Source organism: Octodon degus, unplaced genomic scaffold (genome assembly GCF_000260255.1).
Source record: "Octodon degus isolate 3935 unplaced genomic scaffold, OctDeg1.0 scaffold00087, whole genome shotgun sequence".
In the NCBI taxonomy this organism is placed as follows: Eukaryota; Metazoa; Chordata; class Mammalia; order Rodentia; family Octodontidae; genus Octodon; species Octodon degus.
The window spans coordinates 10,506,835-10,534,833 of record NW_004524663.1 but is presented as its reverse complement, the minus strand read 5'-3'; the positions used below and the strand labels follow the sequence as shown (position 1 = coordinate 10,534,833).

The 27,999-nt window shown below is 42.1% G+C and overlaps 1 protein-coding gene across 4 annotated transcripts; it reads right to left on the bottom strand.

Annotated features, from left to right (window-relative positions):
* Window positions 1-10: 10 nt before the first annotated feature.
* On the bottom strand, window positions 11-25,244 carry LOC101572564 (RNA 3'-terminal phosphate cyclase-like protein). 4 transcript variants are annotated; one of them, XM_023721926.1, is made up of 5 exons: window positions 25,057-25,244; window positions 22,582-22,714; window positions 17,874-18,030; window positions 12,679-12,782; window positions 11-316 (listed from the first exon to the last, which is right to left on the bottom strand). In XM_023721926.1, the coding sequence occupies exons 2-5, from the start codon at window positions 22,680-22,682 to the stop codon at window positions 166-168; spliced, it is 513 nt and encodes a 170-aa protein (XP_023577694.1). In that variant the 5' UTR covers window positions 22,683-22,714; window positions 25,057-25,244; the 3' UTR covers window positions 11-165. The 4 variants fall into 4 exon arrangements, with proteins under 4 accessions (XP_023577694.1, XP_023577690.1, XP_023577693.1 ...); XM_023721922.1 differs by lacking the exon at window positions 25,057-25,244 and adding an exon at window positions 24,203-24,393; XM_023721925.1 differs by lacking the exon at window positions 25,057-25,244 and adding an exon at window positions 24,294-24,393.
* Between the last annotated feature and the right edge of the window lie 2,755 nt (window positions 25,245-27,999).

Here is a 27,999-nt window from a genome sequence, read left to right as displayed (position 1 = left end):
GATGGACAGATGGTTTTTACTTGTGTACTGGTATTTTTAATGAGAAGTTAAGAATTAAGTCCTTAATATATGGATTATCCTGTCCTGGATGAATACATCTGTACTTGGTTCCTTTGGCAGCTTCTGTTTCGTACATAGGCAACAGGCACTTATCTTGTCACAGTATCACTTGAGGGTCTTGCTAAGGTTAGAGAAGCCAACACCAACACAGGTCATCAGGACTTTATCCCCGCCCTTGAGTTCTTCACCACAGGGCTTGGTTTCAATTTTAAACATAATCTGGAAAAAGCTCTTCAAATGCCGTAAAAATTCTATTCTAAAAAAGAAAGAAAAAAAATGCATTAAAAAAAATAAGCTCCTCCTGTTTTCCTTCCCAGAATCCAGGCTTCTGCAAGAGGAACAGAAACTAACTTGTAATCAAAGTTAACTTGCAATAAAACTTGATTAAAGAGTACTTACTGCTGCTAGCCCTCCCATTTCCAAAGAGGACTTAGACAGCTTGCAAAAATACACAAAATTAAGTCAGATAAATTCAACTGAAAAAGGCTTCCCACAACAAATGACATTTAAGTCACTTAGATTCGACTCACTTGTTAGAATGGACATAAATATAGCGATAACTCTGAGTCATCCAAACAAAGAAAGACGCATGTACTTCCATGATTCACAGCATCATGAAGGACAAACAGGAAGAATGACTTTTTTTTAATGCTGAAATAGGTAAGTTCTCCCTTCACTCCTCAGCAATTCTCTTCAGGTTACTCACCAAGTATTTACCGAGTGCCTATCCTAGGCAGGCACTGTTCTCAGTGCTGAAGTTGGCTGAAATGATGAAAATAAAAAACCTTTCCCTTGTGAAGACTTCACACAGGTGGAACAGAAAAGATAAGTTCAATATTCTTTCAGAGTACTACAGAAGTTTAAATAAAACAAACAGATGGGGAAGATGTGGGTGTAACAGTATGTGTGCATGTCTGCAGTAGTCAACATGAAATAAGGTGGCTAGACCATGGTGCAAGCCCAGCTTCCAAGGGGCTGCCCAACACACCTAAAGCCCCATGACCAGTGTGAAGTTCATGAGGCCCACACATTCCTAAAGGTCTGGCCAACCAGCTGCCAGTCTAGAAGACGGTCCATGTGCACAAGCAAGCTGGATTTGCAGCACACATGTGGAAGTCCCTCCCCGTTCTCTCCAAGCCTCTGAGCTCCCCGGCCCACTGGGTTTGGGAGGCTGTTGTTAGGTAAGAACCCTGCTGATTCTTATCAGGAAGATTTGGGAAACTCTGCTTTAGTGACGATCACCGACCTAAATGTCTGTAATAAAGCATTATAGAAACCTTGAGTTATGCTGTCTTCTGGTCAAACTAGCCAAGTTCCCTGCCCCAGATAGTTCTCAACCTCAAATGCAGGTAGAATCACCTGAGAAGAATGGGAAATGCTGATATATGTATCACACCACTGGAACAGAATCAAGGGCCAAGGCTGGTGAGATGGCTCAGTGGTCTAAAGCACCTACTTAGAACAAGCTAAGCAAAGCACAGGGACCGCGGTTCAATCCCCCAGCACCACAAGCCAGCCAGCCCCGCCCCCTGGTGGGCTGAGCTGGCCACACACACACACACACACACACACACATAAATAAATAAATAAAATTAAAAAAAAAAAAAGAATCAAGGGCCAAGAAATAAACACATGCATTAAAGGGAAACCTGATAATTCAACTCTTCCACAACTGCTACAGAAACAACTGGGATTCTTAGATGTATAAGGATGAAGTTTGACTTCTTCCTCATCACAATACACAAAAATGAAGTCTCAACTGAATGCAGTGGCACGTAACTATGATGTCAGCTACTCGGGAGGTGAGGCAAAACGATCACAAGTTCTTCACAAAATAGTTAAGACATCACACCACAGTGATAAATGAAGCCTGTGCTTATAGCAGTATAATTCATAATAGCTCAATCTCAGAAACAGCCTGTATGTCCACCAACAGATGAATGGATAAGGAAAATGTGGTGCTCACACACAACGGAGTACTACTTTCCCTTAAAGGAGGACAGTCAGGTCACCTGTAGAAAAATGGATGCATCTTGAGACCATAATTCTTTAGTAAATGAGACACACAAACTTAGATAGTTCACGGTTTATTTTACATGAAAAACATTATATAATGTATGAAATAAAAGACAAACAATAGGAAAAAAGTCATAGTAATCTAGCACTAACAATGTATCTAAAACTACACCTTTGGCCAGGGATATAGCTCAGTGGAGTAAGTGCTTGCCTGGCAAGTGCAAGGTCCTGGGTTCGATCCCTGGTACCACTAAAAATAAAAAAAGAAAAAGAAAATAGAAAAAAAGAAAAGTACACCTTGACTAGTACAGTTATTTTATTTATTTATTTATTTATTTATTTATTTATTTATTTATTTATTTATTGCAGTACCGGAGACTGAACTCAGGACCTTGCGCTTGCCAGGCAGATGCTCATGCTACTGAGCTGGCTCCCTGGCCCCATATGTTTTATGTTTTTAAGCCTATTAGTCTGCTCTTTAATCTGTATATAATTAACTTTATAAAGTCTCATAAGATAAACCTGATGCTGGCAAAATAAAGGAGGATGCAGGGAGGGGGAATAAGAACCACCAATGTGCCATATACACATCCCAACTCCCTACAACAAACATAATCATTACACACTGCAAGCATATACTAACAAAAGTTGGAGGGCAAAGGTAGGGACGAAGCAGGAGGACTGGTGGTGGCAACTGCAGCAGCAAATTCAAGCCCAGCCTGGGCAAGTGAGCAAGACCCTGTCTCAAAATGTAAAGAAAATAAAAAATAAAGGCTGGGGAAGTAGCTCAGTGATAGAATGCTTGCCTAGCATGTGCAAGTCGCTGGGCACAATCCCAGTAACACACACACACACAAACACACACACACGAAATCGTCCTGCATACTGGCACACACCAACATTCAGGAGGCTGAGGCAGGAAGATCACTGTGAGTTTAAGGCCAGCATGGGTTACACAGTGAATTTAAGACCAGTTTAAACTACATAGTGAGCCCGGCTAGCTCAGTCGGTACAGCATGAGACTCTTAAACTACATACTGAGACCTTGTCTCAAAAAAACAAAACAGAAGAAAACAAAACAAACAAACAAACAAAAAATCACAAACCAAACAAAAATAAAGGATTAAAGATCTGTGCACTGGAGCTAAAATTTATAGCTCAAAGGACTAATGTTCATTATTTTTAGCTAGGCAGCAGTTTAATAGTTTCTTAAGTATAACACACCAAAAACACAACAATAAAGAGATAAACTGGACTTCATCAATTTAAATGTTTGTGCGTTAAAAAAAAAAAAAACCAAAACAAACACTACCAAGAAAAAAGAAGACAACCTGGTTGCATGACATAAGAAAAGATCTGTAAATCATATATCTAATAAGGTCTGGTGTTCAGACTATGCAAAGAATTATTACAATTTAATAATGATTTTAAAAACCAACAGACATGTCTTCAAACCAGAAAACACAAATAACCAACAAACACATGAAAAGATGTTTAACATCAAGGAAACGAAAATCAAAATCACTGTAATACTTCAGACCTTATAGAGTGACTACTAAAGAAACAGACAATAGAAAATGTGTAGGTGAAGAGACAGAGAAATTAGATCTCTTATACACCCTGTTAAGAAGGTAAAATGGTAAAGCTGTTACGGAAAACAATCTGGTTTTCTCAAAATGTTAAATAAAGTTATTATATGATATAATAGTTCTACTGTTACTTATATATCCAAGAGAAATGACAATTTATTCACAAAATCTTGTATACAAATGTTTATGACAACATCCTTCGTAATAATCTAAAAGCAGAGGGCCAGCCAAATAGCTCAGTGGATTAAAGCATCTGCAAGCAGGTGCAGGGGCCAAGGGTTCAATCCCTGGGCCTGCAGCTCGCTAAAATGGCAATTGAGACTGGGCATGGTGGCGCACCTGTAATCCCAGCTCTTGGGAGGCTGTAATTGATAGGCAGATCACTATGAGTCTGATCTAGTAGTGAGAGCCTGAACACCCTGTAGACCCTTCCCTAAAATACAAAAAAAAAAAAAAGTAGAAACAGGGCTAGGGAGACAGCTCAGCAGTCTAAAGGCCCACCTGGCAAGCTCAGGGACCTGGATTTGGTCACCGGTGCCACATGCCGTGCCTGAGGACAGTGCTGGCCACGGAAACCAGGCATGGTGGTGCATGCTTGTAATCCCAGCACTAGGGAGGCTGAGACAGGAGGATCACTGTGAGTCTGAGCTGCATAACAAGACCCTTAATTTTTTAAAAAGATTAAAAAAAAAAAAAAGTAGAAACAACCCAAGTGTCTCTCATCTAATGAATGGATAAATAAAATATTTGATGGAATATTACTTGGCCATAAAAACAAAACACTAATACATGCGACAATATGGATGATCTCTGAAACACTATGTTAAGTGAAAGAACCCAAGCCACAAGGACCACATGTTGTACAAGTCTACTTACATGAAATGGCTACAACTGAAAAATCTACTGTATTACAGAGGCAGAAAGTAGATTGGTAGTTGCCAGGGGATGGGGACAGAGGACTGAGGTGTGACCACAAACTGGCAAAGGGCTCTTCCTAGTGGGATGAAAATGTTCTAAAGTTAGACTGTGGTTGTGGTTATATAACCCTGTGAATAGGCTACAAACCATTAAATTATACACTTTAAATGGGTAAACTGTGTGGGGTATAAATTACATTTTAATAAATCTGCTTAAAATAAATATATATTTATGAAGTTAAAAAAATGCTGATTCTGGTTTCCGCCCCTACTCACTATATACCAAACTACTCCAAGTAGAAAGCAACTGTGATGAATTTTCCTGCCCCTCCTATGCCTCTGATATGGTCAAAAAAGGGAAAAGGCAGCAGCAGAGAGGGAGGCCAAACAGCACCCCACCCTGCTGTGCTGAAAGGGCGAGGGAGCCGCACAAGCGGGTAGGCGAACATCGCACATGAAGATCTTTGCTTTGCCTTCCACCCAGGAATATACAGCTTCACCTTCTTCTTTGGAAAAGCGCCCTGTCAGTTCTTTTATAAAGACTTCCTTTCCAATAATGCCTACCTCATGATTTTTCTCTTCCCTCTGGGTTTCCGCAGCATTCTGTACTGACAGTGTCTAACAAAATGTTTATGGATAGTTGTTTCCATAACTGCCTCCTCCCCTTCCATAAATTATCTGAACACCAACGACCCCTACAGAAGAAACCTGGAGGCACGAAGGCCTTTATAAAGAGGCACCAAGTAGAATTAAGGAGCCAGGACTAATTTTGAGAAGTGACTTCAACATTTTTGGCCACTAAAGGAAGTTAGTTCTCCCCCTACTGGCTTACTTTTCTTACTGACCGGTGAAATCCTTTCTATGCCCCTCTCCACTCATCCCACTAGCTTCCTCACTCTGCCCTAGGGAGAAAAGAAAACAAACACATCAAACCCACAGATAAACAGGCCACCTCTGCAGGCTAAGCTTCCAGCTGGCAGAACACAGCAAATGCCAGCCGTCTCACCCACTCATCTGGATTCTGACCAAGGAGAAAGCAGCCTGTTTGTCTTCAGCAGCCGACTAACACAGGCCTGGCTTATGGGGCTCCCAGCCTGCTTCCGGCTCAGTCTCTCGAGTGTGCTCTAAAACCCAGGCCTGCTTTACCTTGGTCTTAACCATCCAGCAGAAAAGTATAAAAACGAAGTATAAGAAGTAAAGCCATGCTGTTATGTTGAGCTGTAGGGGACTCAGTTCAACAATTTCTGACATTGACAGTGAAGTGGAAGACTCAATACTATTATGGACTACTGAACTCTTTTAGAATATTTTGCCAAGTTTACACACCTATAATATTTAAATGATGGAACTTAACAAAAAAAGGGGATACAGATGAATGTCCATTTTGTATCTGTATATTCAAAGTGGTTAGGATAGATATATAGTTACATTCTCTTAATGAATAGAGTGATTTATTCTAATGGTGTTTGTAAATAGGATATCAAGTCTGCATCTTGTACAGCAATTAACCACTAGGAAGAATGTATGAAGTGTGTTAATTATTGAAACTGTCCTACCAATTTGGTTTGAAACTGTCTCATTGCTATTTGTTTCTCAATAAAATTATGGAAAAAAAATTAAAAAATAAAAATTTATTTTAAAAAATAAAACCCAGACCCGCTCTCCAGCTGGCAGAGCTCCTGTGGGGCCTCAGCTCCCCTGATCTGGAGCAGCAGAGAAGCACAGCTTGAGTGTACACACCTCTTGCGTGGGCAGCTTTGAGTATCTGTGGCCTTTGGAACATTTAGAAAAAGTAAAATCAGTTGGACTTTTTACATCATGCTCTATAGTCCCCTCAGCTGGTCTCAGGAAGACTGCAGAAGAGATGGATGAATGCATACTTCGGACTCTTTACCACCTCAAAGCTTCACTCTTCTGTTTTGGTTCCAGTGTGTAGAATATTTTGGTTTGGTTTGGTTTTAGTGTTGTTTGTTTGTTTTGAGACAGAGTCCCACCATGTAGTTCTTGGACTACACAGCCCAGGTTGGCCTTGAACTTGTGACAAACCTCCTGCCTCAGCCTCCCCAGTGCTGAGATTACAGGCATGTGCCGCCATGCCCAGCAGTGCGTGAAATATTAAAACACAAGCACTGCTTAGAAGCTGAGAAATGAGCAGAGATGACAGTACATTCCAATAAACAAGTGAAGAAAACGCAAACAACAGAACGGACTTCTCTGGATGTCCATGCTCTGGACAGAGCCTCATTGGGCACGGCTCCACACCCCTCAGTCTGGGTACTGCAGGGCCGCAGTCCCACTAAAGACCTCCTGACTCACCACTTTTTTTCCCTGCTTCACCTGCAGCAGATGCATGCTTGCTAGATACAGGACAGGCAAGGACAGGGAGACCCACAGTCCATGGAAGGCAGCTGTGCCCGGCAGCAGATGGCCATCCACACCGTGTACCTGGCAGCTTTTCAGATGAGCTGTGCCAGGCCACAGGAGCTCAATGCGATGCCTGTGTGCAGAATTCTGGCCCTTGAAGGGTTATATACACAATGAGCCCTAATTTTTCTTTAAGAACATAATCATTTATTTTCAGAAGACAAACAAAAAACTACATTGATGGACTCTTCCATGACAGTCTCCAGGTCATCTGATAAGCACATTTCAGAGGATTCTGGAGCTCAGTGATCATTTTTTCTGTGGGCTGGTCCCACTGTCACTGTTGGCCAACAAGCGGACAGCCACCTGTCCACTGTCCTCCAAACACCCAGGGCTTGCGGACCCTTACGTGCAGCCAGTCTCCAGTACCCTTCAGAAGCAAGAAAGCACCACAGAAGGCCCTGCCCTCTGCTCGGCCACACCATCTAATTCTCATGGCCCTCAACGCGGGAGGAGCTGGGATCCATCCCTGCACCCCGAGTCTGAAGCCTGTCTAAGTTATTGGATTTCTTTACAGAGCTAGCAGGAAAACAACCAGGCTGGCTGCATCGATGAGAGACAAGGATCACAGGCCACATTTGTTTAAGAATTCAGCACAAGCAAGTAATTGACCTCATTTTCATCTGAAAAATAGGGTTCAAATGTAACAACGGTGATTGAGCATCGAAACCTGTGCTATAATGCACCTCACAAGTGTAAGTTAAAGGGCACTGTGAGTTTACAGAGAGCAGTGAGCTACTAAATCTGATCGGCACATGGGTGACCAACTACCTAGGTGGTCCAAGCCACTCTGATCAGCCAGTGTTTAACAAGGACAGTTAAGACTTTCATAAGCAGTGGAGAGGTGTCAGGAACAAACAGTGGCAGGGTCTGTTTTAAACTTCCAACTAAAGATAGGAAGAGACCATTTCACAACAAAATTTGAAAGAACTTTTCTGGAAAAAATGCAGCATGGCATCCTGCCTCAGGCAAAATGCTGGGAGTTCAACCATAATGGACAGAATCCCAGGTCTTACATGGACAGAATCCCAGGTCTTACATAATATGTGGTGGTCAGGGAAGCAGCAACTCCAGACAAAACTGTCCTAGTCTGAATCCTACTTCCTGCGTGCCTGAAATGTGACACAACCTCCGTGTGTCTCAAGCCTATCACCTCTAAGACAGAGTATATAATAGTACTTCTTTATATACACATAGGATTATGCTGAAAACTAAATGGGTTAAAGCACTTAACATGGTTTGGGGGCCAGGGATACAGCTCAGTGGCACAGCACCACCTGGCAAGCACAAGGTCCTGAGTTCAATTCCTGGTACCAAAAACAAACAAAGAAGCCCCAATAAATTGGCATGGAGGCCGAAGATGAAATACGTAGCCTGCTCTAGTATACTTCTCTGGCATGCATGAGATCCTGGGTTCAGTCCTCAGCTCAGCAAAGCAAAAGCAAAAGAAAGGGGTTAAAAAAAGAAGAAACAATACCTAGCTTATACTAAGCACTGTGTCTGTCTAATAAACATCTACCTTACAGAATTCTTGGGAATGGTAAATAAGGCACACGTATGGGCCATATGACTAACTTCCTCCAGTCACATTACTAAATAAGTATGACTGGTGGAAGCAGGTCATAAACTCCAAAGAAGGAAAGGCCTGGGCAGGCAGGCACGCTAAGCACTAAAACTCACTTAAGCCCTACTCGGGCTCCACAGCCCATGGCTCCAGAACTGCCACCACACCCTGAGCTGACACTCAGAGATACTCAGAGTACATCACAGTCAGAGTTCAAGTCCAGATTAGCCTGGCTCCGAGGTCTGCATATGGGCAAGCTGCAGAGAATGCTGGCAACCTCTGTCTCGTCCCAGTTCCCAAAGTGCTAAGATATTCTTCAACATCTATTTTGCTTGCTATTAACCCAATCCTTATAGTACAAATTCTGATACTAAGCTCCTTCAGCACAGGACTGCACCACTATTACCAAATATAAACCACCAAAAACTACTCTAAAAAATTTAACAGAAATAAGATTCTCAGCAAAGTATCTGGCAAAACTATTTTATTTTATCAAAAAAAAAAAAATGTCTCTGGTCTCTCAAGATTTTCACATATGCCTGTACTGTTGGTGGGAGTGCAGACTGGTACAACCACTATGGAAATCAGTATGGAGATTCCTTTAAAAGCTAGGATTGGAGTTCCCACTGAAGTCAGCTATTCTCATCCCAGGTATTTTCCTAGAAGAATTGAAAATCTCATACCACAGCGATATGGAACAGCAGAAAGGATGTCCACCCATGTTTATTGCTGTGCAATTTGTCATAGCTAAATTCTGGAAACAACCCAGATGTCCCTCAACTGAAGAATGGATAAGGAAGATGTGGCATTTTTACACAATGGAGTTTTATTCAGCTATAAAACAATAAATTTGAGACTTCTGTCAGTAAATGGATGAAACTTGGAAACATACTCTTAAGTGAAATACATCAGACCTACATGTGCAAACATCGTATTGTCTCCTTAGTGTGAGAACCTGAAAAAGAAAAATGGAACCTGAAGAGTACAATAGATGCTGGGAAAAGGGAATGAACTTATTCAAAAAGGAAAGAGTTACTGAGTTGAGAAGGACAGGAGAGGGAGTTGGGGAAAGAGATTTATCTATGTATGTAAGCAGGATGGCTCAGACAACTGTAATTTCTGTTGATCTATGGAAAGAAGCAGTTAATGCTTTAATTTGTTGTCTCCTTTTTTTCAATTATTTGTACCTTTTTCTCTTCTTAATTTCTGATACATTTCTTTCTTTTTTTTTCTTCTTCCAATTTTATATGCAAATATCTGGCAATATGAATAAGTGGTTGGAAGACAATACTATGTATTGCAACAAATACTGTGAAATTCATATTACTTCGTTAAGTGAAATTCTGTATTACTTGTAATTTTTCATTTTAATTCTTATTTGTAGTCTCTTTAAAAAATAAAATAAATTGGCTGGGGAGATGGCTCAGTAGAGTAAGTGCTTGCCTGGCAAGTGCAAGGGCCTGAATTCAAAAGTTCCACCAAAAAAATAAAAAATAAAATAAATTAAAATTTAAAAAAAGACTTTCACATATGTATGCTTACTTTCTCAAGTAGTCAGAAAAATCACTAAAACAACTCCTGAAGCAAGCCAATGGGCAGACTTGTACTTTGCAGAAAGGATGTGAAAGCAACACTGAAAGAAAATACATCCCTCTTCATCCCAGTGTTTTACAGACATTAAAAACACTATACAAATCAAAACATGTGCAACCTGCCAGAGGAAATACATTCTTCAACCAAGGAGGGTCTTGTCTCTGGTTTTCTTTAGAAATGTGCAGTTCCATGAAACACAGTCCTATGACTTTGCACATAAAAATAAATGTAGTATTTGGTCTCCAAAGCTCTTGCATCCAACTGGAAGAAACTGTCCCTGTTATCATGGAGGCCCTGACTATGGACTGTCCCATTTTACCCTCAAATGCACCCATAAATAGGATGTTAGTTATGTCTACAAAGTACATTCTCCAACTTTAATCACTGTGGGTCCCCAGAAACTTCCATGACAAAAAAAAAAGCAAAAATGCAGCTTTCTTGAAAATCCACTCCTTAGGCAGGTCAAATAGCTCAGCGGATTAAAGTGCCTGTTTAGGCAGAGCACAGCTGCCAGGGTTCAATTCCTGGCATGCTGAGCTGGCCCCATCCTCCATAGCATGCTGAGACTGTGATTGAGACTGGGTATGGTGGTGCATGCCTATAATCCCAGCTCTTGGGGAGGCTGAACACAGGCGGATCACTATGAGTTCGATCTACATAGTGAGACCCTGTAGACCCTTACTAAAAAACACACACAAAAAAAAAAGAAAGAAAGAAAGAAAGAAAATACATTCCTTTCTCTTCCTTGCACTAGGGAGACTACCCTTTCCTGCCCCATGACAGACCCCTCCATATGAAGCCTCAAGGCAGGTAATCCCAATGAAGAAAGTGGCCAAACTGGAGATGTAGAAAAGTAGGCAAGGTTTCTAAAAGAGGAAACACGGCAATTAATGTCTGGTGAAAAGTATGCTAAAGATGACACAGGAACTTTTATTATATTTCGTCTTGTTTTTTTGAGACAGGGTCTCACCACATAGTTCATGCTGGCCTTGAACTCATTATGTACCCCAGACTGGCCTTGAACTTGCAGTGATCTTCCTGCTTCAACGCTGAAATTATAGGCATGTACCACCATGCCTACTGACACGGGAACTTTTAAAAATGTCGCACCATATTTTATCATCTCCAGGAAAGCTGAAGGTCTATATAGAGTATAAATCCCCTGAAGCCAAGTAGAAAAATTCTTCAAAAGTTAAATTAAAAAGTATTATTATGTATTTCATTTTCACATAATGTTCTGCCAAAGCCCACATCCCACGACCACACAGTTTGAAACAAGGCCTGCTGGGTGAGCTGTAGGCTTTCTATGGCTCCAAAGCAGAGCTCAGGATCTTAGCAGCAGCAAGGACACTGGCTGAAAAGCCAATGGGACTCAGGGTGATCCCAGCTACCATGAGCTTTGGCAAACTATGGGAAATGAATCTCTGCACTTAGGTTGCTATACTCCTGGCTCTTGCCTTCTCTCCAAATACTTCACCACCAAGTCTATTTTAGCAATGTTAGCACGTCACTGAGGATTACTCAATTTTAGGTTTCCTGTCCTGCAAATGCTTTACACATGTTATCAAGAGATAATGCGCTGCTCGCCAGCTCCCTGCTTATCAGCCTTCCCCCACTACTAACAGAAGGCATTCTCTTCCAAAAACATCCTCCCCTATCACCAACCCAAAAATTAAAAATAAAGCTTTCCCCATAAAACTCTCAGACTCCTGGCTTCCACACCCTGAGGGCTGGGCCTCACTGCTGCAGGCCGCACTGAAGTCCTTGTCCTATCTCTCAACGTGATGGCACCACCATTCTTCAGTTATCACAGTACTGTACCTTTCAGACATACAGCATCGGTACCATGATAACCGAAAAAGGACAGTTCAGTCTCATAACTAGCTGAGCATTTCCTCCCTCCCTCCCAGCTCACTACCACAGATGGCCACGCAACCATCCCGAAGTCTGTGAACATGTGTGTGCACTGGCATGCACTCGTGGCATCAGACTCCAGAACACTGATGAGAAATGCTTCTTCTCCCTCTCTCTGTCTGTCTGTCCATCTGTCCATCTCCTGTGCTCTTTGTATTTCCAGTCTGACTGACTGCTTCGGAGAATGTTTGCTTTTACTCCTCAGAAGTCAATTTCGACTAAAAACACCCAAACTCACCTCTACAATTCCCCGACTTAGCATTACCATGAACTTTGCCCTTCTTCATCTCTTCCAGCCAGCTAATAATCATCTAACAGGAAGCGCATGTACCACAAGTGAAACTGCTATGGAAATGACAAAAATTGTCCAATGTGTATCATGCAAGTTTAATTACATAGGAATGACAGTTGGGGATGAGGAAAGAAAAGAAGACAAAGTACAAAAATAAACTCCAGGGTAAGAGTGGCAAGTGCTGGCTCATCTAAGGGTCAATGCAAGCAGGTGGTCATATGACAGGCTACGTACAACACATCCTTGTCATTGTGTATAAGTACAAAATTAAATTAGACAGAGAGATGAGGTTGAAAGAAAGCAACTTACGTATATGGAGAGATTGGTCCTAGCAGGACTTTGGAAACATCCTGCTGTCCCAGGGTCATGAGCAGCAAGGCTAGGCTCTGATTGGTTGAGTCTACACATCCACCCTGTAAATACAAACATTTCAATGATTAATCACTACACAAATCAGAAATGAAAATACGACGCAAGGGGGGAGACCAGAAACACACTCCCAACATCAGAACTCACAGAATACAGTCTGAGACAAGTAACTACTGTATCAACGAACTTGAGGAGGTCCTAAATATTTTTGTCCTTTTTAATTTTTTGTAACATTTTCCCCCCAATTTTGCATGCTTATCTTGGTAATCTGAACAACTAATTTGAAGACAACATTATGCAATAGTTTCTAATTTTTTTTTCTATTTTGTATTCTCTTTATATAATAAAAATTTTTTTTTTCAAAAACCTAACAGTTAGCCAATGCAATTACAGTAACAGATTATCAAAATGAACAGACATTCAAATATCCTTCAGATAATCTAGAAAAAAGTAAAACTTTCCCTTAGAAATTAGAGCAGGGAAGGCTGGCCAGATAACTCAGAGGACTAAAGTGCCTGCTTAGGCAAATGCAGGGACCTGGGTTCAATCCCCAGCATGGCATGGTGTGGTGTGGCGTGGCGTGCCCGCCCCTGGGGCATGCTGAGACAGGGACTGAGACTGGGTGTGGTAGCGCACACCTGTAATCCCAGGGCTTGGGAAACTGAAAACAGATTGCTACAAGTGCAATCTACGTAGTGAGACCCTGTAGACACTGTCCTCAATAATTAAAAAAAAAGAATAAAGAATAAACTGGAGCAGGGGTGGGAAATTTTATCAAGTATGAGCAAAAAAAGGCACAATGGCTTCTAGAAGATTAATTCCAAGGGATAAGTGAATGATGCTTACCTTTGTCCAATGTGTCTCAGAAAAACATCATCTGATAACAAAAGGCTTTTTACCTTTAAAGCATTTTACATTCTTTCAGCTCTCCCACACTTAATGTAATACTTTCAGAAACTGCTCACGATGCTCTTAACCTCTCTTTTTTACTTCTTCCTGTGTGCCTTTAACCTTTGAATGCTGTCATGGTCAGATCTTTCTATGTTTATTACTAATTATTGTTATTTTTTAGTACCAGGAATCAAACTCAGGATCTTGCGCTAGCCAGGTAGGCACTGTGCTGCTGAGCTATATCCCCAGCCCCCATGCTTATTACTATTTATCCATTATTCCTGGAATTTTTCTTTCTTTTTTTCCGAATCAATAAGAAGAACAGAATTCTCTTTAGAATCTTTCTCCTAAGGCACAATGGCTCTGCTGTTTTTCTTCTTTCAGTGTTCATTTTCCTTTTTATATAAAAAAGCCATTTTTATTTTAAAGAGAATGATTTTTAAAAAGTCAGTAAAAATGATACAGAATTTTAAAACAAGATAAGAAATGAACAATGGTTATTATATTGCATACTGCTATCTTCAAAGTAGTCACTCAGATTACCAGATATAGGCATGTAAGATCGGTCAACAATATAAGCACTAACTGTTCCTTCCAATGAACTAACAGAAATTAGTCACACAGTTATCTCAGCCATCTTACATACACACACACACACACACACATACACACACACACACATACACACTCCTTCCTTTTCCCCCATCTCAGTTATTCTTTTCTTTCTGAGCAATTCATTTTCCTTTCACAATGATTACCATACTGTTTAGATCTTGCTTACTTTTTCAATTTCTTACACTAGGGAAAAAGTGATGCTTACATACGCAAGTCTAGATAACTGTATTGCTGACTTTTGCTGGTCTACTGAACAATGAAATTAATGCTTAAAATTTTTTCTTGTCCTTTTTAATTTCTCATAACTTTTGTTTTCCTTTACCAATTTTGTATGCTTATATCTGATAATGTAAACAACTAATTTGCAGACATCATAGAATATAAAAACCACTGTTAAATTCCTGTTATTTTGTGTAGTGAAATTCAGTATCATTTCTAACGTTTTTTTGTTTTTTGACTATTTTTTATTCTCCGTAAAAAATAAAAAGCATAAACAAAATCAAACAATAACAACTGCTGGAGGGGCTGTAGGGAAAATGGAACCTTTCTGCACTATTGGCAAGAGTATAGACTGGCATAATCACTATGGAAACATCATATCAGGGAATGGTGGGGACAGGATGCCAAGAACTGAACTCCAGGAACTGAACTCTCTGGACCTGGCATTTGCCAGGCAGGTGCTTATGCCCCTGAGTTATATCCCCAGATCTGGAGGCTGCTTTAGGGGGCAGAGTCTTGACCTGGACCTGCAAAATGACCAGGCTGTAGGGAGGAAGAAAAGCAGCAAGATGGGAAGAATAATGAACGGGCCAGCGCGGCACAGCCCAGAGCCAGGTACAACTGCAGAGAAAGCAGGCTGGCCAGACCAAGCTAAACCTGATGGACTGACTCAAGAGTCCTGAATTTTCTCTCAGGAAAGTGAAGAGCCAGTGAGGGTTCTGCACAGAAGAGGCAAGAGATCAGACCAGTGTTTGGGGGAGACTGAGACACAGCGGGAAGCTAGAGGATGTGGAAAGGACTTCCCCTCGGGCAGGGAGGAGAGCAGCTTCTACACATAATCCATGTCTGGCGGGGGCAGAGTGTGAATGTGGGTGAGGTGGAGCAGGCAGGAAGGGTGGGCAGTGGGTGCAGCAGGGAAAGGGTGCAAAGGCAAGGGCAGCTCCAGGAAGCCTGATACAGAATGGAGAAAACTTGATAACCTATGAATAGGAACACTCAGGTCAAAGCCTTAAAGCTGGCAAATACAAACAGCACCTTCAAAATGGATGGGATGGGTTTTTGTTGCTCCTTCAAATCACATTGCATCACAGATCTGTAAAGAATTATGTTAAAAAGCATGATGTTTTTTCCTTCTTGTACTAATTAAAGATCACAAACACACAAAGGAAGTTTTCTTAATGACCAAAACAAAATAAATTTGACCTACAAATAATAGAATGTTTTAATGAAAATCTCGATTAGAGAAAAGAAAACAATAATACCCTAATCCAGACTGTGTGTTTTTCCTCTCCCAGCCTGATGGGCTGTGCTTTCACCCTAAGGCTAATATAATAAATACTCTGCTATTTATGGGGACATGAAATCCAAACTCCAGCTGTGCCCTTGGGATCCTACTCTCCTGCTCTGTGATGTGATGCTTTCAATTCTTTCAGGATCTTCTAGAAAGGACAGACGCCTGCCAGAAACCACAAGACCAGGAAAAGAAAACCCACTCAGATCAACAGTGAGCTTCCCTGGGTTCCCACAAACGTCACGTGCACCTTTTCTCCCTTATCTTAGGTGGCAGAGCAATCTCATTACTCTCAAACTTCCAGTTACTACATATCCCCCTTCCAAAGTTACTAAATTTAGTATAAAAAATGAAGTCACATAGCACTCAAAAAACCTGTGGCAGACTTAGCACAAAATCCATGTTAGAAAACTTCCACCTTGATGATTTCACCTCTTGACAACTTCCTGATGCGTGGTGAGCAGAGCGCAGGAGGCCCTCTCTGGAGGGAACATCTGTCGCGGCTTTGTCTTCCATTCTTAACATTAAACAGAGCCACTTCGAGTATTTAATTTTAATTAACTCTGAAACAGTTCATTCTCACTTGTCTCACTTGTTCCAAAGGAGACATTTCTGGGAATACTGACTGGGATATGGGTGGCAGACTGTGCCTATGCGCTTTCTTCTGAGCACTACCCATGACCTGAGCTTCTGTCTCTCCCAAGGACTGACAAACTGAAGCAACAGAAAAAGGAGGACTGAAAGAAAAACACAATTGCCACTGAGCCCACTTAGCCTATTTTATTCACTGGACTCAGATGTGATTTTTCTGTTGTTACTTTACACAGGACAAAACTTTCTTGGAAATAAAGAGAGGACTAAGAACCAGGAAGAAACACAGATCAACATGAAGATTTAGAAACGCTTCTCAGAGGCAGATGGGGGCCAACATACTAACACTACACAATCTCAGACAGCAGCAACCCAGACTGCACTTTCACTGGAGGTCAGCTCCCGACGATGGAGCCTGGCACTCAGAGCAGAGATGTCCTGACTGGACTCCGAGTGCAGGAAAATATTTGCCCTCGGGATGCAGACAAGGCAAAGGAGGTGCAGCCCTGGAAGGCCATCCCTGTATCAGCATGCTGGGTAACTGAAGAAGGACCACTATAAGTGTGAGCCTAGCTGGGGCAACTTAGTGAGACCCTGTCTCAAAATAAAAAGCAAAAAGGGCTGGGGGGTGTAGCTCACTGTGGAGGTCTGGGTTTCTTTCTATTCCCAGTACTGAAAAAATTCTTAAAAAGAGGGTACAGACTAACTGAAACCAGGTTTGTGGCCTTCTCTAACCAGGTAGGTAGGAACTTCAGAGAATGTATCTTCAAGCAACTTATTCCTGCCAGCGCCCTGCTGCCCTGCCCTTCCTTCCCACTTTCTTCCATACTTTCATCAGTTCAGCTATTTCAGGGAAGCAGTAAAAGTGTGTGCAGGCTACACACACATTGTATGAGTGAACTGACCCAGAAAAGCCATGGCCACTGGGAAGGCAGGCTGATCTGGGCTGCCGAAGCTGAATGGTCAGGTCTGTCTTCATCGTGGCAGTGCCAAGTCTCTGGTCCAGATTCTCATACTTTCCAAAGCCCCCACCATACTGTGATATTGGCTTACCTTTCCCAACATTCTTCTATGCTGTAGAGCACACTGCAAAACATAGCCTGTTGCTAGTATTCTACATCTGAATCAACTGTCATACACAAATATAGACTTCAGTTTCTCTAGAAAAATCGGAAAGCAATGATTCCCCCATTCTCAGTGACTGGCAGCACTAGAAATGGTTCCTTAACTTCACCCCACCTGGCTTATGCTCTTTTCGCCTTCATTTTCTTTTATGACTCTGTTCCAGATCTCTCCTCTGCCCCCAATAAAAAGTACCTGCTCTGTGTCCCAAACCAGTGAAGCTAGATTTCTGCCTACTGACTAGTTCAACTGTTCCATTAAACCGGTTAAGGCTAAACTGTTCAAAGCACACACACAGGTTAACTCCTTGGATTACTCTTGAAGAAGAGTAAGAATGAGGGATACCAAGCTGCTGTTTCCAGACTGTTCTTCTCTGAGCACCCACAGAGCCTGAAGACATACATACCCTGTAGATCTCCTCAAGCAGCAGCCTGGCACAGTTCCTGCCAAGGTCCTCTGGAAGCACAGCTGCTCCCTGGCCCTGAGGGTTGGAGGCCAGTTCAGCACTGAGGAAAGTGCCACTGGTGGTTTCAGCAACCAGGGACAGTCCAAAGCCTGGGGACCTGGGGGTTTGAAGGCACAGACACTGAGTAGGTAAAGGCACACACACCAACAAGTAGAAAGGGAAGACAAACATCTTTTCAATGGCAGTTGAAGACTGCCTTCTGGTTCCCTTAAGCCTTATGAGAATGGATGCTAGCTCACACAAGAAACACAGATGATTACTGAGGCCATACCAGGTAGAACCAAGAGGGGTGCCATAAGCTTTGCTTCTTCTGTAGTCTTCACTCCTCTACCCGCTCCCTTCCCTCCTACCCTGCGACAGCTCTCACTGCGAGAGATTTCAACAGCCAACAGTATAAGAGAATGCTAATAGGGCTGCCACACACTGAGTACCCACTTTCTGACAAGTGTAAGGGCTTTGCAAATAATACTTATGAAATCACAAGCACACAGTAGCTATTACTGTCTTTATTTTACAAATGAGGAAATGTCAAAATTAACCTGCTGGAACCAAGTCCACACAGCTAGCAAGTGACTGAGATTTTGCTTTCACAGAAGTCTTAAGCCTCCAAAGCCCCGTCCCATACTAAACCCTCAGTCACAGCTAATCTAAGTGTATGAGTCCCAGACGCCACCCAGCTAAAATTCTAGTTGAGAAATCCCATAGTGAAAAAGATGACACCCAGAATGGGCCTAGATAACTCACATCTTTATGGTTTTGCTCCAAAGGGAAGCTCTAAATATAGAATTCAATTAATAAAGTGAGTGAGCTGGTACTATAATTTCACCCATTGGGTTTCTGTCACCCAACACCCAGAACCAAACAACCTTCTTGTCCAGGACTATATTTGACCCATACACCCAATGAGCATCTGAGGGCTTCTCAAAGCCAGAGCCTCGGGTACCTCGGTAACACAGGGGTTTCTGTTCTCACAGAACCTAGTAGCAACCACTTTAACCACAAAAGAACATCTGCCTATGAACAATCAAAACAAGGATCTCTCCACAAAATTACAAGATACTTCAAATTCTAAGATGCCTCAAGTCTACTGTTATGGTTTGTGTCTAGATGTCCCTCCCGCAAAGCCCCATGCAGTCATAGGAGTTTTGGGGGAAAGGTGGCTGGCAGGCATGGTGGCACATGCCTATAATCCCAGTACTCAGAAGGCTGAGGCAGGAGGATCACTGCAAGTCTGGAGAGATGCTCTCCAGAAGTTGCTGAATCTAGTGTGTGACTGATTCATAGTGCAGTGCTGGGATTGAGGGTGTGCTGGATCAGTCCACTGATTATAGAGTGGCACTGCCCTAATCCCTGTAGATGGAATATAGTATAAGAGACAGAAAGAGGCTAGTTTCCCTCTGGCTTGTCGCTTTTGTTGTTTTCCACCATCATGAGTGGTTGCCCCGCTGCCATTTTCTGCCTTCCCTTGGAGCCAACTGATTATGAACTAAAACCGTCACCATCTGAGCAGCCTTTGGGTGTTGGGTATTTTTTGTCCCAACAATGAGAGAATAACTAAAACATCTACTTTGCCCAACAACTTTTAAGCAAATGTGTCATTAAGATGAAGCCACTTTCCCAGCAGCACAGTCTACAAGCACACATAGGACAGCCTGACTCCTTTAACACAATTCAACATTATTCATAAAATATCCACTGTGAGTCTATAATAGCCACACCGAAATGCTTACCTTCAAACACCTATATAAAATTAATGTTTTAAATACACAATATGAGTTCATTGTATGGAAGAACTATACTGGTCAATCCTTCATTTCTTCAGAAAAATTCAACTGTCTATTTAGTCAAGGGTCAGTTAACACCTATCAAGGTAAGGGGGTGCAGCAAGTTACATATTTAAGCAAAAGTTCCAGGGCATTTCGAATCATGCCTAACAATCAAACAGCACCTAGAAAATGCTAGTGAAATCCCCAAGTGCCTTTAATTCATCTGACCAGAAGGAGAGTGAGGACATCCAGCTTGTAATAGAAGCAGCAGTACAGAAGCATGAAGAACAGCAGACAGGGCAAGGAGGGGTGGGGCACTGCTGCTTTAACCCACATGCCTTTATTCCTAAATGCTTCCACCTATGTCAACTTTTTGTGGTACTCATCATTGTAATGAATTTTGTATTTAATCAGACTTTTACACTGGAAACTTTAGAGAAAAAACACCAAACACATATTAACTTGATATATACTGCTCAACGCAGCTTCCCCGCATTTGGGGTTATGTGGCTCATCAGGCCTATTTCATATGACACTGACAAAGTAGCCTTTTAGAAGGTGAGTTTTCCAACCGGTAAAGGACTAGATTTTTTAAAAATTACTGTGAGAGACAAAATGGGCTACATGGGACTATAGGTCAAAGTGCTAACAAAAGCTACCAAGAGCCACTGGGCCCCTGGGTTTGGAGCCATGGCCATAATATATGCTGCTGCTCCTTCAGCTAAACAAGCCTAACTTACATACACACTGCACTGAATCAAGATGAAAATATCTATCCATCCATGACTTTATAATTGTGGAACAGAAAAGGAAAATCAATGTTTTTCATCTGTAACTTGAGATTTAGAAAACGAAATCTGAACCATACATTCTGTATGTAGGCTTTTTTTGGGGGGGGGCTGGTATACTGGGGATCAAACTCAAACTCATGTCCTTGTGCTTGCCATGCAGGCATTTATGCTGCTGAGCTACCTCCCTGGCCTTGTATGTAATTTTTAAAACGAGGGTTAGAGTTGATGTGATGATCCACAAGACTTCGCATCTACACATCAATTCATGTGAGGCTTCTCCTCGCCATTAATAAGTGTGGAACCTGATGACACACTATGGTCACTAAGTCAGTGACATTAATTAAAAGCCATGTTAGAGCTAAAGGGAGGCAGCAGGGACTTCACAGCTGCTCTGCTTTGTTATTGTCCCTTCTTTGGTAAAGCTAAGGCCAGACAGCAAAGAGACCAAGAAGATCAGGGCATTTAGACAGCTCCTAATGTTACCTAACCTCCCCTAGCCTCTTCTATCACCTGCAATCACCTTTCCAAGAAAGAGTTGACAACTGACACATATTCTGTACCTACAAGAGGAAGGGACAAAGCAGCATGAGTGGGTACCACGTTGCAGCACCTACTGCTTGTGAGGGACTGCATTAACAGCTTGCATCCATGTTTTGTTTTCTTGCAGTCCTGCGGATTGAACCCAAGGCCTTTGTAGTGAGCTACATCTCCAGACCACTCCACCCTCCACTATCCTTTTAGAGACAGGGTCTCACTAAGGCACTAAATTGCCCAGGCTGGACAGATTTGAACTTGTAATCCTCCTGCCTCAGCATCTCAGAGTGCTAGGGTTACAAAACCATTCCTAGCCACATATATGATCTTTTAATGCTTATAATAACCCTGGGTTACAAATATTATCACCTTCAATTGTAAATAAGGAAAATTCTGCCAATATTAGCAGTAATATTAGAGTAATAAATCAAAGGTTTGGGACCTTTATTAACATTTTCAATGCCCCAGAAGAAAAGATAAGTTTTACACACAACCCTATTCCAACCCTAACCTTTGACACCACCACTCTGGTTTCTTTGAACTATGGACCATCAAAGAACTTCTGAAAGCACTTCATCTTCCTACTGGGCCTCATGAAAGTCAAAGACCTTCACTCACACTCAACCCCTCACTCCACCTCTTCTTTTTTTCTTTTTACTGAAGTCAAAAGAAACCTTAGGTAGAAAGCTGTGAAAAGGATCGACTTGGTTGCCATTTCGAAAAAAAAGTGATTTCTTAACCCACAGTAGCTAACCTTGGACTCTGATCATTTTAGAGACAGGACCTGAAAATTTCAGATTCAAAACATAACAATGCTATAAAACCCAGAAAGAAGTAAAGCAATTAGGGTACAATATTCACTGCTCATTATAAGCAACAAGAAGATACACAAGTGTTCACTATACTATTCCTTCAGTTTTTCTCTATATTAAACATTTTTGTAATCTCTAAACCCCTGGTTTCTAAATATACAAGCAAACCCTGACATGCATTTTTATTATATAGATCGTTGTTTTTTATTGTTTCATTTTTTATTAAAAATTTCTAATTAAAAAAATCTTTTGCTTTCTTTCATTTATTTATTTATAGAAGTGACAGCTTTAAGTAAATCAAATTGAAATCTACAACTCTCTCTGGATCTAGGCGTGGTTTTCCCACAGATGGCAAGAAAAGCTGAATTGCCCTTACAGAGCAAAGGATTTTCCCCCATTTTTATGTGCTCAGAGTACAAGAATTCTGTCCACTTTTTTTGTTGAAACAGAGTACATATGGCATTTACAACTTGAGGCCCTGTTTATGAATAGATAAGTTTAAATTCTCCTAAAGACAAGTACTGGACCCATGGCTCACGCACTAGCAATTGTGATACTTTTCATGTGATAAGTACTCAAGAAATGTCTGTTGGTGACAAAAGCGGTGAGGCAGAAGGAAATTAATTTTGAGATCATTCTTCCTCTGTGCCCACCCTCCACGCTGGTAGTTTTAACTTCAGGAAGCATGTGAAAAGCCTTGGGCCACGGAAGCGGAAGAAGAATTTTCCAAAATGCAGTCACTTACTTCCCAGAGCTGGCTCCTTTCATGTGGTCCGTGTAAATATAGATGTCAGGTATGAACTTGTTGAGGACACTCCTTGCAGAGTCCACAATCCGGTTTGCCATCTGAGGTGACACACGCACAGAGTACCTGCAGGCTGGAGTTAAGACTGTCATGCTATTTGGATTCGAGGACAGGGTGAGTCACTTTCCAATTGCTGGTAAATACTTTTGGAATAACAACAAAAAAGCTTAGAATTCCATTGTTCTCCAACTGTACTTAACTACCTTTTAATACCTTAACTCTATTTTTCATTCTTACTGTTAAAGGCCTAAATGGGCATCCTGAAGAAGAGTGACAGGCAGAGAATGGAAAATACAAGCTCAAAGTTTCCCAATTCCAACTCTGACTTCCTGCCCACACATAGAAATGGTTCAATTCTTGAAGGAGTAAATATGCCTGGTTCTCTGCAGGTCATGATCCAGGCTCCTTTTTCTTTTCTCATTTGTTTTCCCTATGGCACTGGGGGCAAAGCCAGAACCTCGCTCAAGCCAAACAAGCTCCCTGTCACTGAGCTACACCCTCAACCCTATGCTTCTTTTAAGTAGGGCATGTGAGAGTAATTTTCTGTTCTGTTTACTCACAATGCTGGAACCAAGAAGTCTCCCTTAAGAACCTAAGGCCAGGAAAGACACCACACTGGGGCACCCTGAGCCAATCCTGACCCACCTTTTGGGATGGTAACAAAGGAAACAAAATATTCAGTGACAGAGCAAGATAGCTGCTGTTAATACAAGTCTAAATAAGATTTTTAAACTTAGAGTCTTTTTTCTACCATGTAATAATTAATTACTCCATTCATGTACAATATTCCCTTTACCTACTACTGATGATTATCAAAAATACTGATAATTGGCACTTCTACACTAGGACACCCCAAGGGGGTGGCGGAAGGTGCAAAGTCTGGTGCTTGAGGTTACAGAAGCTATTACCTAAAACTAGACTTTATAACATAGACTATTCCCCACAGCCATACATTAACCTAGAAGCTAAATATTTAGCACTTTCAATGTGCAATGTATGGTCAACAGCTGTATTTGTAGGACTAAAGAAATGAAAAAATAAGACATGCTCTTCCTACTATCTTGATACAAATCCATGTGGCAAGTTCAATGATAAAGCCAGGTGTGTGATCTGTGTTTCAGTCCAGCTGTTCAAGAGTTACTGTGAACAACACATTTAATTTTCATGAGAGCCTCCAAAACAAAATGTGTGCAACTGGACCTAACATCCAGCTCTCCTATTTGACCCACCATGAACACTTCGCTCACAGAGCAACTTCCCTTGTGCCAAATATTTCAGGGGCTTCTAACATCTGGATCCCCAGTTTTAACCTTCTAGCCAGCACCCATCTCCTCCATACATTCAAACTGTCTAGGGGGCTTGGGAGATGATGGCTCAGTGGAACAAGCGCTTCCTAGGCAAGCACAAAGGCCTGAGTTCAATCCCCGGTTCCACAAAAAAACAAACAAACAAACAAACAAAAAAAAAAAAAAAACCACCTTAAAAAACCCCTCAAACTGTCTAAATGCTTTAACCTGAACTGCCTTCACCCATTCTTCTAGCCCAGAGCTCCCCGTCTCACCTGATGGCCTCCACCAGCATGCAAATATTATGGTCTCCATTTCAACTGACCATACCATATCTGCCTTCCCATGTATACATGTTGCTGTTACCCTTCCAAGAGACCACGCACCCACAGAGGTAGGGGCTTTACTTCTGTATCCCTCACAACTCTCTAATATACTACTTTTGTACTCAGAAATGCTTACAAATATTTAACTTGACTCAAAGGACAAACCTGAAATGAGGAAAGAGCAAAGAAGAATTTTTCAATACACACACAGAGCCCAGTTACATCATCACCTCTTCTGTCCAGAACGTACTTTTGACCACAGACATTTTAAACAAACACTCCCAAGTCTCATACCCTTTGGACCCAGTGGGTGCTGTCCTTCTCAGGCCTCAGCCCACCCACTCTCCCCAGAAGAGCTCAGAGGATAAGCACAGAGTTCTTTCATATACTTTATAATTTTATTTTATGCTCATAGCAACCTTATGGCATGAGGCACAATTTCTAGTTTAGAATAAGACACAAAAAAACCTCTAAGACACTTACTCAAAATTAAACTCATGTGACTTCCAAAAAAACATTTTCCTCTCACGCCACCAAAGATAATAAAAACCAGGAGGGAAAGGAGGGGAGAGGAGGCAGGCAGACATTCTCAAAGTACTTGCCTAACAGTCAAGGAAAGGAAAACAGATTGCCACACAAATCCCAACCCACCCTCTTCAACTACTTCTCTCCCAACTTGTTCATCTAACTCTTAAATGTCAAATCACAAGCTCTGGAACTACATCACCATTCCCTTTTCTCTCACCCCACAGTAGGTAGCAAGGACAATCAGAGTGGGCAGCAGCAAATAAAAGGCAACTTACTGTCAGGTCACACATCAGCTCCCTCCCAGGCCCTGTCATTCTTCTGAAGAATCCAAGAGGATGAAGGTGAACTGGGGCTGTGGCGAGTGCAGCTCAGTTAAAACCAGTTCTTGTGGCTCAAGTCCTCCTACAGGGAAAACAACTCACCAACCTAAGCTCAACAGTCAACCAGCCTTACAAGTAAAAAACCACAAAAACGAAAGCGTTTTCCAAAGACAGCTCTTTTTTTTCCCCAGGCTCCAAAACTGGCAAAGAAGGTGATCACTCAAACCCACATTCCTTCGGCTGTTTATTAAATGGGCAGCTCTGCTGATCAGCAGCTGGAACATTTGGTCCAGTGACAGGAATTTAAGCAAGACACAACATTCGCTTCTCTAGGGAGGACAGAAAGCCTCTGCTACTTGAAAAGGAGGCACCAGGGAGGGTTTCAGGGCCCATCTCTGCCACAAGGGGAACCATATAGGACTGCACATGTTCTTTACTGGCTGAGTCTATATAGGTAAGTTTCAAAGAACACTGGCAAGAGAGGCCATAAAGAAACAAAGTTGTCCCCCAGGGGCCAGACACCATAGCTCTTCCAGTTTTCTTTTACATTTTCCTCCATAAAATCCTGGAGGCTCCCCTGTCCTAGGACCATTATCAAAGGACCACTCATGAGGGTTTTGCAGATACAGAACAGAAAGAATAGGAGGCTTCCTAGTACAATGACCTCCACTAAACCTGCATTATTACAGCAAAATTGTGCCAAAACAGAGCACACTACTGGAAATCTCATTTCCAAACTATACAGTCTAGATCCCAAACAGAGTTCACTGCCATAACAGATCAATAAGGAAACACATCTCAAATGAGGACAACAGAAACCCTCAATGACTGGGCAGGGTGGTCCACACTTATGATCCCAGCACTTGGGAGGCTGAGGTAGGAGAGTGCCATGAATTCCAGGCCAGCCTGAATAGTCAGATGAACTCAGGAAAAAAAATAAAATAAAATACCCTGAAATGATCCTCGAAGCATGTAGGATTTTGTATATAAAACCAGTACTTGCAGTATTTTTCGTAATAGTGAGAAACGAAAAACAATTTATGCAGGATATGTTGTTTTAGTTGTCTATATAGTGGGAAAAAATGTACCTGTTAATGAGAGCCATCTGTAAGTGACTGCCATGGATCAGCAGAAAAGACATTTTTAAGACTTTATTTATTTAGGTACTGGAAACTGAACTCATGACCTTGCACTTGCCAGCCAGGCACTTACGCCACTGAGCCATCTCTCCAGCCTCAAAAGACATTTACTTTTTAAAAATACACATCCAGTCACACTGGATTTCCAATTCTTTATAATCTTCTCCATAACCTCGCTCCAGGTCTTCCATGCCTAAGAACACTGAGTTGAACATCGCTGTCAGATTGCCTGGTCCGACGAACTATGCCCAGCTGAGGTCCTGGCACAGGACACAGGAATCATTCCTCTCCACATGCTACATTCTTGTACACACAAGGTTTGGCTCTTAGGTGGACTCCAGGGCAGCCACGCAGAAAACGGACCACAGCCTAGGTATGTTTTCATATAATCTGCTCTGGATTCTTACTAAGAACTGAGGCAGCTCCGCCAGTTCGAGCTTCCACCTCAACCACCACTATCTCCACCTCACAGCTGCGCCTATTCCATTCCACATCCTTCAAACCACTGACTGCTGAAGTTAATCAAGGCCCCTGAGAAGCCAATCCATGCCACACTTACTTTCCTCTGAGGAACACTGGCTCCCAACCTCCTGAGAAATGCAAAACTTGCGTTTCAGCGCTCATCCAACCATGAGAAGCAGGTTTTCTGATCTACTTTCTCCCTTTGTCATACTCCCTGTAGGAAAGTCACTGCCCACCCTGTTCTATGGCCTCTAACGCCCATCTCCCACGGCCTCTCATTAGCACCTAGAATTTGACCATTTTCAATATCTGAAATCCTAAATAAGAATTCCCTAAGCAGAGTTCCCTGTTCTTCTACACAAGACACTTATCTAATGCTGACTCCTCAGAGCCCTGGAAGGTGCTGGCCTCGCTTGCCAAGGGGCTGTGTTTTCTTCATTCTCTTCTTTAGCCTGCTTTTGCTTTCAAGCTTTGGAGGCTCCTCGGGAATCCACACTCCTAGCTACAGTCTACAGTAGCTGAATGCAAATCATTTCTAGCTTTCACCTTGCTCCTGAGTGACAGATATAAGTTCCTTTCTACTTTTGTCACTAAAGAGCCATATTAAAGGGCCCTCAAACTCGACATGTATAAAACTGAACCTTTCCTCACCTCTATCTCACCCTACCCCAAGCTTTTACAGCTGTCAGAGTAAGTATCTCTACTTAGTTCCTAGAAAAAACATCCAACTCACCCTCAACAACTTCTCATTCTTTTCACAAACCAGGTGAACCCTGCCCCATCCAATCTGCCTCTGGAACCTGTCATACTAGCAGCTCCCACCTGTCCTCGGGCCACTACCCTGTCTTTCTTTAGGGCACAATAATTCTGTCATGTCTGCCTCTACGTGGTTAGTTACCATGAAGTGATGATTTTGAACTCAGAGGTTCCAAATTTTGTTTGGAACATGAGAAACAGTTTCTACACAACCTCCAAAGTTGCCCTCATTAATATACAAGTCCACTCTCCAGGTGGAAATTACTGACTCTAGAATAAATATCACCTCCTCAGCATGACCTTCAGCTCATCACTGGCTCCTGCCTGTCCTCTCCTCAAATTCTCCATCAAGTGCTACAGGACCACAGTACAGCACTGCATTTACCAGACCACTGTCACGCCTGAGGCAGTCTTTTTTTCCTGCTCTACTTCACTAGGTCCATTCAAAGGCCTTCCCCTTTCTATAGAAAGACAAAAGCTCAAGAGTCTGACTGACACGGTTTAAGTCCCAGCCCTGCCATTACTGTCACATGACATTATT